Source organism: Camelina sativa, chromosome 10 (genome assembly GCF_030686135.1).
Source record: "Camelina sativa cultivar CO46 ecotype springtype chromosome 10, ASM3068613v1".
NCBI lineage: Eukaryota > Viridiplantae > Streptophyta > Magnoliopsida > Brassicales > Brassicaceae > Camelina > Camelina sativa.
The window spans coordinates 23,356,070-23,367,260 of record NC_141889.1 but is presented as its reverse complement, the minus strand read 5'-3'; the positions used below and the strand labels follow the sequence as shown (position 1 = coordinate 23,367,260).

At 33.4% G+C, this 11,191-nt stretch overlaps 2 protein-coding genes across 2 annotated transcripts; one reads left to right on the top strand and one right to left on the bottom strand.

The window, feature by feature from the left end:
- Positions 1-1,889: 1,889 nt before the first annotated feature.
- LOC147937235 (S-protein homolog 9-like) lies at positions 1,890-2,497 on the bottom strand. Its single transcript, XM_087470561.1, has one exon. It carries the CDS (start codon positions 2,470-2,472, stop codon positions 2,068-2,070), a length of 405 nt encoding a protein of 134 aa, XP_087326687.1. The 5' UTR covers positions 2,473-2,497; the 3' UTR covers positions 1,890-2,067.
- A 6,576-nt stretch (positions 2,498-9,073) lies between these two features.
- Positions 9,074-10,040, top strand: LOC104719510 (ribulose bisphosphate carboxylase small subunit, chloroplastic 2). The gene is made up of 3 exons (XM_010437443.2): positions 9,074-9,283; positions 9,369-9,503; positions 9,625-10,040. The coding sequence occupies exons 1-3, from the start codon at positions 9,113-9,115 to the stop codon at positions 9,862-9,864; spliced, it is 546 nt and encodes a 181-aa protein (XP_010435745.2). The 5' UTR covers positions 9,074-9,112; the 3' UTR covers positions 9,865-10,040.
- Positions 10,041-11,191: the final 1,151 nt, after the last annotated feature.

Genomic DNA, 11,191 nt, shown 5'->3' with positions numbered 1-11,191 from the left:
CACGACTGGCCGGCTTTTACACCCTACCTCGACGACATCAAGATAGATCAAGCGGAGTTTTCTTCCTTTTCCCTATCACTCGTTTCTCAAAATGCGAATGTAAGTGCGGATTCTTTGGTATGCCAAGCGCGACTGTCTCTGCAGCATGTTTTGTTTGTAGACTCTTTACCCTCTAATTGGCTCTTTTGAACTGATTTTCTTGTTGTCAAAAAAAAATAGTTTTTGAAATTAACAACGTACATATGGGTCGATCCCCAGTATAATTTAATGAGAAACTGAATCTTAAAAACTTAGAAAAAAAAACACATTTTTCTTCTTCAGTAATGGGCTAAATATATTACAACACATTTTCTTTTTATAATGTTGTTATGTTATATGTAATGGGCTTTGACGAAATCTTAACTTTTGAATTCGATTAGTGACCCAATTAAGTATTTTTGACAAAGCCTTAGTATTTGTTCAAGCATAGTTAGTTTCTTGTGACCCATAAATAAATCCATTCTAAGTTGACAATTATAACTGCGTTCATTTAGGCATTGAATTGCAACAGGTTTTTCATTGGGTTTTAGCTTTTAGATTTTGATTTTTAAAAATTTGGTTTTTGGTTTTTGCAATATATTTTAAAAAGTAATAAACCAAAAAAATCAAAAATCAAACAGTACATTGAATATAAAAGTTTTCCACAAAAACCTCAAATTTATAATATTTAGTTTCTCTTTGAAATTTGGAAAACCTACTTAAAAACTAGTTTCCCTAACTTTTAGGGAATCTAATTTTTAAAAATCTTGAATGGTAAAAAATAATTTTTTAAACAATCAAAAACCAAAATCTACTTAAAAACTAGTAACCATTCAAGGCCTTAGTTTACCTATTAGCTAATTTGAGGAAATCTGATTGTAGTCATCGAACCCATTATAATTTATATAGACCATATAAGTTTTGAGCGACCCATTTAGTCATAGTCTCGTAGATGACTTTGACACATTTGTCTCCACCAATGTCTTACATTATTCGTTAATCTTTGTAATGTCCCAACTGCCACTTTACAGTGGCCCTACGTCCAATTTCAGTCCATAGACCCACCTTAGTTAATGGACTTTACGTCTTTTCACTAGGTCCGTGAGTGCATTTATATCTGACAGCCAGTTTGCTCGTCGGGAGGTTTTAAAGACTTGTTACCATCCCTACAAATCACCACATGATCTTTCCATGTGTTTTGTCCTCACACGCACACTTAACTTTGGAGTTCTCTCAGGATCCTTGACCGAAAATATAAGTGCACTTTGGTGATATAGGTGCCCAAATAAATTCTTTTAAACTTCTTTGCAAGTCTCTGAAACCGGGATGTCACAATTCACCCCCACTACCAGATTGCAACGTCCACGTTGCGCACCAAGACCATCACCCTCAACGGTGTGAGCCCACTCGACTCCACACGCGTCTGGATTCGGCTCTGATACCACTTGTAACGTCCCGACCGCCACTTCTTAGTGGACCCCATGTCCAATCCCAGTCCATTGGTCCCATCTTCTTTATTGGGCCTCATGTCCTCTCACTAGGCCTGTGAGTCCATCTATATACGACAGCCAGTTTGGTACATCCGGGAGGCTTTAAAGACTTGTTACCATTCCTACAAATCACCACATGATCTTTCCCTGTGTTTTGTCCTCACTCGCTGACAATCACTTCCTAGAAGGTCACCCATCTTGAGACTACTCCAGCTCAAGCACGCTTAACTCTGGAGTTCTCACAGAACCCTTAATCGAAAAGATAAGTGCACTTTAGTGATATAGGTGACCAAATAAATTCTTTTAAACCTCTCCTCAAGTCTCTGAAACCGGGGTGTCACAATTTTTGTATAGACGAATATTAGTTTGGATGAGGACAAAAGTTTTAAAAGTTTTCGTATTGAAAATAATTCACGTATTCACGTATTCATGTATTTACAGATTTTATCTTTTTTATAAATGTGCCTTTGATAATATATTTGTTTCCCTTCCACAATAATGCATAAGAATAATAAGTTTTGGCACAAACAAAGATGAGGTAAATTCCATTAAGTGGTCCTTATTTCCACTTGTACTCTAACTTAGGCATTTGTTTGCCATGTGTGAAATAGATTCCATCTTCTCTAGCATCCCAAAAGTTTTTTTTACCATAATGAACTATGATACCACCACCTTCATATGCCATAAATGATGCATGAAACTTGAAATTAGGTCCTTGCCATAAGTCACAAAAAAATTCTGTTCCCGTAACACTATCATGGAAACTAAAATCGTAGGTTTCTCCCGTACGCAAAAAATGGAAGCCTAGATTGTCATCATGTGATATGCAATGAATCTTCAAGACATTGTTTCGACCAAGGGAATTCTTGAAGAATACAGAGTTTTTCTCATTCCATTTAAATTTGGCGTCACTACATCCTACGCACAATCCAATAACAAACAGAAAACACGAGAGACGATTCATTGTTTATCTGTTTGAATTAGCCTTCCTTCTATAATTTTCTTATAAAGTTAAAAGTAATCTGTAGATAATTTAGAGGGACACAATATCTTTTTATACAAGAGTGTTACATGGTTGATCATTAATTCTTGGCCTTTTCTATTTTTAAACATGGTTGTTTTGACTAAAATGAATCTGTTGATTGCCTTTGCTGTTTTCTTTTCGCCCTTATCGATTTTTTGGTTTCGCATCTATTTAAAGGATTAATGCCTCTAATAGATTTATCTCAGCGTTCGACTTTTACATTTGTGATATGACTTTGACCGTTTATGTAAAAGATCTTAATATCCAGTTATGACTTTCATTTCCGTTAATAGCATCAGGAAATTTGTGAATATATATTCATTTATCTCTCAATTTTATTTAAACACACATCGATTTTGTTCATAATTTTCTACAAATGGTTAAAATTTAAAAAGCATTATTGGTAATTTCAAAACACAGGCGATTGTGTTTGATTGCTGGAGAAGGAGAAGAGCAAAAGTAATTTCCGAAGGTATAAGATACAAAATAAAGTGAGAATGCTAAGACAAGCACAATGGTTGCGAAATAGGCCATTGCTCGATCTTTCTCTCCGTACCATTAATTAACATCCATTATTATTCTTCTCAATTCCTCACTTAATATTTTTATACTTTTATTTCTCATGGTAGTAAACTGTAATTAAATGTGTGCAGCTAATACAAGAAACAAAGACTGAGTATATTAGTAATACAAGAAAATCATTTATCGTTGGGAAATTTACTATACTAGGACATAAATTGTGGTTTACTACTAATTTGGAGGGTAAGGAGGTTTGGTTTTTAATGGCTATTTCGCCCTTGGAATCGTGTAGTAGGAAAAAGAATTATGAAACATACCATCGTAATTAAAAGTCACCTAAGAGAAAGAGTGTTGGTACAAAATTCTTTTTGGAGGAAAAATGTCCCACCAATCCATATGTAGAGTTAGATAAGAATGGTAGAGTTAGTTTATTTATTTATGATTATTCTGAGAATAATGCAGTAAATTGATGTAGCGTGGCGGTAGTGTCATAGTTCTATGAGAGAGTTAAGAAATTAGTAGAGTTAAGTGGAAGAGTTATATGTAGTTATGGTAGACTTATTAAAATCCACATAGTTATGGGGTAAAGTTAGTAACTACCGCAGACTAATTTGTAGTGGTGGTCGGTAATTAAAAAAAAAATTATTAGAGTTATGGGCAAGATAGAGATAGACGATATATTTAATTATAGTGCTAGTAGAATAAGTATATATAAAAGAGTTATTGGGCATACTAATAACTCGAAGGGTTTTCTTGTGAAATCCCGGTTTCAGAGACTTGAGGAGAGGTTTAAAAGAATTGATTTGACCATCTATGTCACCAAAGTACACTTATCTTTTCGGTCCAGGGTCTTGAGAGAACTCCAAAGTTAAGGGTCCTTGAGCTGGAGTAGTCCCAGTATGGGTGACCTTGCGGAAAGTGACTGTCGGAGCTGTGCGAGTGAGGACAAAACATAGGGAAATATCATGTGGTGATTTTTAGGGACAGTAACAAGTCTTTAAAATCTCTCGGACGTAGCAAACCGACTGTCGGATATGGATTGGCTCACGGGTCTAGTGAGAGGACATGAGACTCATTAAGGAAAGTGGGCTCATAGACTGGGATTGGACATGGGATCCACTAAGAGGTGGCGGTCGAGGCGTTACAAGCCGAACCTAGCCGACTGTGGAGTCGAGTAGGCTCACACCGTGACAGTCTTGGTGCGCAACGAGGACGTTGCGATCTGTTAGTGGGTGTGAATTGTGACACCCCGGTTTCAGAGACTTGCGAAAAGTTTTAAAAGAATTGATTTGGTGACCTATCTCACCAAAGTGCACTTATCTTTTCGGTCCAAGGTCCTGAGAGAACTCCAGAGTTAAGGGTGCTTGAGCTGGAGTAGTCTCAGGATGGGTGTTCTTCCGGGAAGTGACTGTCGGAAATGTGCTAGTGGGGACAAAAAAAAGGGAAAGATCATGTGGTGATTTGTAGAGATGGTAACAAATCTTTAAAATCTCCCGGACGGCAAACCGACCCTCGGATATGGATGAGCTCATAGGCTTAGTGAGAGGATATGAGGCCCCTTAAGGAAGGTGGGCCCATGGACTGGGAGTGGACATGAGGCCCACTAAGAGGTGGCGATGGGGCGTTACACTTCTTCTTCCTTCCTTAGTCAAAACCAGTATCAAAAACATTCCTAAATTTTCTGAAAAATGGTGGAGATCCCTTTCTTATGCGAGAAGTGGTTGTTTTCTAAAAACCGTTGGTTGTTTAGAGTTGATGATAAAAGATGTTGTAGGGTGTTAGGCCTTACTAGATGATTTTTTTATGAGGAGTTTCTTGATATGGTGTAAGAGTTTGTGAGGTTAAGTTATCATACAAATTGTCATCGAAGAGTGCATTGTTTTCATTACCAGAGGACACCCCACTGGTGTTTGTTTGTCATGGTCGACAGTTTGAAGGACTCATCTGACAATGTTAATCAGAAGGAGTTTGTCGACTATGCGTTGAAATCGATGATTCAAGGGAGAAAGTGGAGATCTCTACTACTGATGATTACCATAAAGTGGAGATCTCTACTATAGACGATTACTATAAAGTGAAGGCGGATGGGGAAACAAGAGTGTTAGAAGAAGAGGACAAAGGGGAAGATGACGATGAAGACAATCAAATTAGGTTTAATTGTTGCAATGACCCAGATGGTTTGCCTACTATGTATGGAGTAGACAAAAATAAGGATGCCGAAGGAGAGGTAACTGTGGAAACAATTGAAGAAAGCAATGTTTTTTGTTTCCAAAAAGTGATTGTAGTTTTTGGAGTATGTTTGAGGAATTTAGAGATCAATGATATTGATATAGCTGTTGGGAAAACATATGAGTCAAAAGAAGCTTTGCTGGTTAGATTGAAGATCTTTAAGTGTGGTCCAAAAGTTTGACTTCCATTTCTTCTGACAAAATTTGTTACCTCGCAACTCAAAGTAAATCATGCTCATACCTGAATAAATCAAGCATACGACGATGTGAATCAATTCTCATTGGAGAAGAAAGCATATTATGCTTTAAATCAAATTAGAAATCGAATAAGAAAGCAGAAGATGAAATTGAGTTATTATGAAATCGATTCTCATCTCACAGAAGAAGAATTATGCTCTAGCTTGCTATGAATTTTATGCTTTCAAATGGCGGTGTTAGAAAGAAAAAGTTGGAATCGAGATGTTTAGGTATTTCATCGGGCGACAATTTTTGTTTATGTTCCAGCTTGTCAATTTTTTTGTGTGAGCTGTTTAGTTCTTATATTTTGATAGACTATTGATTTTAACTGATTTGTCAACACTAGCTTTAATGTTGAGGCTGATGTGTCATACCATGAGAGCAACACATTCTTCTTTTATTGTATTGATTGTAAGTTGAAATTAAAACAAAAATATAGAGGTGAAGGAATGACGGCTGAGTTATTAACAAAGATTAATTGCTAGAATATTACGGCTGAGTTAGTAGCAAAGATTAATTGCTAGAATATTATTTATTTACGGCCGATTTATTAAACGATGCGGCTGATTTGCAGATTTTCAGTTCAGTTAAGACATTAAGCGACTGAGTTTGACAGCCGTTTTTTAGTTTTTAATTACTATAATAGTATTAATGTTACGGCTGACTTATAATTTTGTTGGATGACTGATTTAATTAGGCTGATTTACATGTTTGTTTGGTGGCTGACTTGCTAGTTCGGCGAATCATCCATGTCATCATTCCATATCATCATCTTCTAAGGAAATACGAAACGTCTTGTTTTTGACTCTTGTTCTTCATCTCGTTCAAAAGTGAAGGATTTACATGTGTTTTATATTGTTCTTCGCCTTGTTCTTCAATTCTTAATTTTCCTCAATCTTCTTCATTTTCTTTCATGGATCCAGTTCCGGTAATTGTTGTTCCCGGTAATTGGGTAACGATGAATTGGATTGAACGCGTTAAGCCATCAGCTAAATTTGAGTTACATGTTCTCGAACAAGGCACTGAAACATATGTCGCATGATACTCCATCAATTTATGTCTCCAATGATCGAGAGTTGCAATGTTTTTTGGGAATCAGCTACGTCTCTTTGTGGAGTCTTCGGCAAAACATTCTACCAAAATTAGTGGTAAGGACGGATCAAGAGGAATGATGAAATGGCTAATAAGTCAGCCACAAAGCATTATAACTCAGCCGTCATATAAATCTACGGGACCTTTTGTTTTTCCTTAAGTATTATAACTCAGCCATGAAATAATATAAATCAGCGAATTACTTTAAGTTTATTTCTTGTTATAAGTCAGCCACCAAACATTATAACTCAGCTGTCATATGAATCTAAGAGACCTTTCGTTTTCCCTTAAGTATTATATCTCTGCCGTCAAGTAATAAAATTTAGCTGTTTACTTTTATTTCTTGTTATATGTCAGCCACAAAGCATTATAACTCAACCATCATATGAATCTACGAGACCTTTCGATTTCCCTAAGTATTATAACTCAGCTATGAAGTAATACAAATCAGACATTCACTTTCACTTTATTTCTTGTTATAAGTCAGCCACCAAACATTATAACTCAGCCGTCATATAAATCTACTAAACCTTTCGTTATCCCTTAAGTATTATAACTCAACCGTGAAGTAATATAAATTAGACATTCACTGCCAGTAATGACTTGGAATCATTTGCTGTGTGTATTATTTTAAATATATTTGGAATTAAAAATGAAAAAGTAAGCCAGGAAGTTACTTGTAATTACACCCAAAACACTAAATATATGAGTAATTTTTAGAAAATGTATAATATACCAACAATATTCCTACTTTTCTATAACATCTGAGTAATTTGTTCTAAAATGATTTGCTTAGATAATTTTGTCGATAATAACTGTTGATTATGAACTTATTAACTTAATTTCGGTAAACTAAAATTTTAAAGTACAAACAAGATAAATAAAAGGTCCAAAAACAAAAAAGTTATGGTCATGCTTATAATTTACTAGATTAGGCCCGCATATTAACGCAAATATAAGAAAATTATGTGAAATTTTAAGTTGTATTCAAAATATTAATTTTATTTCATTTGATTTTTTTTAAAACCCCGATTTAGAGTTCACACACTCTATCTTGTAATACAATTTCTTTGTATATTACATGATAATAAAATAAGATTTTAATTCTATGCACTCAATCCTAATAAGTAACAATTAGTATTTTCATATCAAAAAAATGTGCATTGTATCAAATTTATATCTTACTTAATATTTTTTTAAAAACTAAAAATTAATAAAATATAACTCTCAAAGAAAAAAAAAAGAAAACTACTTTGATCTCATATTTGAAAAAGTAACAATATCTTAAATATATTTTTTCATATTTTGTAATCTCATAGGTAATCGTTTTACTACTTGTCCAGCTAATTTTAAATAAAACTATACTAACATTATCATTAATTAATCAAAAATTCAAAGACGTTATTATGAGAAAAATTATTTGTTTATGTAAAGGTGATTATCTACAATCTTTTTTATTTTAGGATTAATAATTGACAGTATAATTTATTTGATTATGGTATTAGAGTAATTAATTGTATAATTTTCTTTATTTTTTCTTATAGAATTAGTAATTTAAAATTAGAATTAGTATTCTTTTTTTATATACATATATGAACTGTCTTTTATAATTATTAAATTGTTTTAATTTTAATTTCTTATAATTTACAAATATGTTAAAATAAATTTTTTGTATAACACATGACAAAATCTTTAACTGTTAAAATTGACACGTGTCGTGATCACATGACTTACTAAGTTTGAAAACCAAGGTTTATATAATAACATAAAATTAAATACGCTATCAAATCATTCACCGATTGAAAAACTTAAGAAAATTACATTAATTTCTTATTTTGATTATCTTATTTTTCTTATATTATGTTAATCACTAATTTTAACACATTAAACCTTTTTGTAATTTAATCATTTTCTGTATAAATTTCATTTTACTATATGATTATAATAAATAATAATTTTAATTAAATTGCAAATATTTTCCTTATTAATTGCACATATTTTCTTATTGAAATTTGTAATTAATATATAACTTCCCTACTAGAATTAGTGATATAATATATTACTTTTAGTTTTATATACTTTTCAAAAATATTAATTGTAATCCTTTTATTTTTCAGATTTTTTAATTTTCCTATAATTATTAAATAAATTTTCTTTTCACATATGTCAAAATATTATTTATATACTCGACACATGTCACGATTATATGAATTACTAACTTTTAAAACTAATGTTTATATACTAAGGAGCCAAAAGCTACCAATCAAGTGGAGACTAGTACTAAACCATACACATTCACTCGTTTCCTCACATGAATTGCCAAAGAAAGATAAGATAAGGTTGTACCTCTCCTTAATCATGTGGCAGTGAACCACGTTATCATGAAGCGTTTTATCTTTAGGGTTTTTTGCCTCTTGTTGCTCTCACTATATATAGGTGAGGAAACCAATAGAAATACCATTAAGTAAGATAAAAGAGAAAGAGAAGAAGAAGAAGAAGTAGTAATGGCTTCCTCTATGCTCTCCTCCGCTGCTGTGGTTACCACCCCAGCTCAAGCCACCATGGTCGCTCCATTCACCGGCTTGAAGTCATCCGCTGCTTTCCCCGTCACCCGCAAGGCCAACAACAACATTACTTCCATCGCAAGCAACGGCGGAAGAGTTAGCTGCATGAAGGTAAATGTCATTGATAATAAGACTCGTTAATTTGTCACGTGTAATTGAACAAAATTAAAAATAATTGGAATTGGGAATTATATAGGTGTGGCCACCAATTGGAAAGAAGAAGTTTGAGACTCTATCTTACCTTCCTGACCTTACGGATGTCGAATTGGGTAAGGAAGTTGACTACCTTCTCCGCAACAAGTGGATTCCATGTGTTGAATTCGAGTTGGAGGTAATTTTACTTACATTGCAAGACACCAAAGTCAATAACCGGATTTTCTAAACCAAAATTGATTCACCATGTGAATCTTCCAATGTCAATTGTATTAAATGGTTTTCTCATGTGTATGTAGCACGGATTTGTGTACCGTGAGCACGGAAGCACACCCGGATACTACGATGGACGGTACTGGACAATGTGGAAGCTTCCATTGTTCGGATGCACTGACTCCGCTCAAGTGTTGAAGGAAGTGGAAGAGTGCAAGAAGGAGTACCCTAACGCCTTCATTAGGATCATCGGATTCGACAACACCCGTCAAGTCCAATGCATTAGTTTCATTGCCTACAAGCCCCCAAGCTTCACCGGGGCTTAGTTTCTTTTTTGGAATATTCAATGTTGGCTATGGGGAATCCAGTTTTGTATGGTCGATGTAAATTTAAGTAATTATCAGCCAACTAAAAAGTTGAAGACTTGTTTTTTTAAAAGTGAAAAGTGAAAAGGTTATTTCCTATCATTTCCTCTATTAATATAATTTCATTGTTCTTAGCACTTTTATTACTCTTGTATATTCGTTTTATCTCCTTTAATTTAAACAACATTTTTGTTCCTTTAAATTCCCCTCGTAATTCTTGGTTTTGATTCTCTAGACTAAAGATGAAATTTGCAAAGAGAGACCTTTTCGCTACATTTCGCTACCTCGTATAGGCTCGTAACCTCTGATGAAAGAGAGACCTTATCGCTACCTTTTTTCAAAAAAAAATTGCACGTGAAAGCATAACAAAGATGGTTCAGAACCAAAAGCTTAAGTAATGGGGGAGACCATTTTAAAGATGAAATTAGCCAGTAAAAGGTAGTACAAACACGTATAAAATCCAAATGTATACATTTTTTTAAACCATAAGGCATTCCAAACCCGTAAGTGGGATATATATTTAAGTTTGATTCAAGTTCAAAAAATAAAAATATGGCATCGTATCTAGCAAGGACCGACAAGAATGAAATTTATAATGGAGATATCAAAGCATGAATATCTTGAATTTGGAGAATGTTCCCTATGATGATTATTGACTTGAAAGTGTAAACACTTATTTTTTTCCGAAAGTTCAAGATTAACGAAAGAAATATGAAACTATAGTCGATTACAAATGATGATGAAAAGTTGAAAACGTAGCATCCAACAGGTTTTTTTTAGTTTTCTTCAGAAAGAAAAAAAATCCAATATTCTTGGATTTTTCTATCAAAACAAAATATATACAATGCAAGAATCAAAGGTAAAATACAAAATTAAAAAAATGAATTATTAAATATTCTTTTTCATTTTGCCCCTCATTTATTCACATAGTTTTGGTGTAAGAAAATCCTAGGAAATGAAAGATTAAATCTTCTTTTAGTAAAACAAGTATATACAACGAAAGGGGCAGTACCTTGCAACGCACTACAAAATTGGGATGATATAGCTTCAAAATTTGTTACGCATATAATCTGTAGCAAATATTTGTGACGGTTACTTACTAATTAGTGACAAAAATTAAAATAAACTATCTTGTAGCAAATTTGTAGTTTTTTTTGTAGGATATAGTGAAAATTTAGTTACAAATATATTTTGTGGTAGATTGTTACTAAAATGTAACAATATTTTTGTAACAAATATACTCACAAAAAATATATCCTAACAAAATTTGTAGTAATTAGTTACTAAT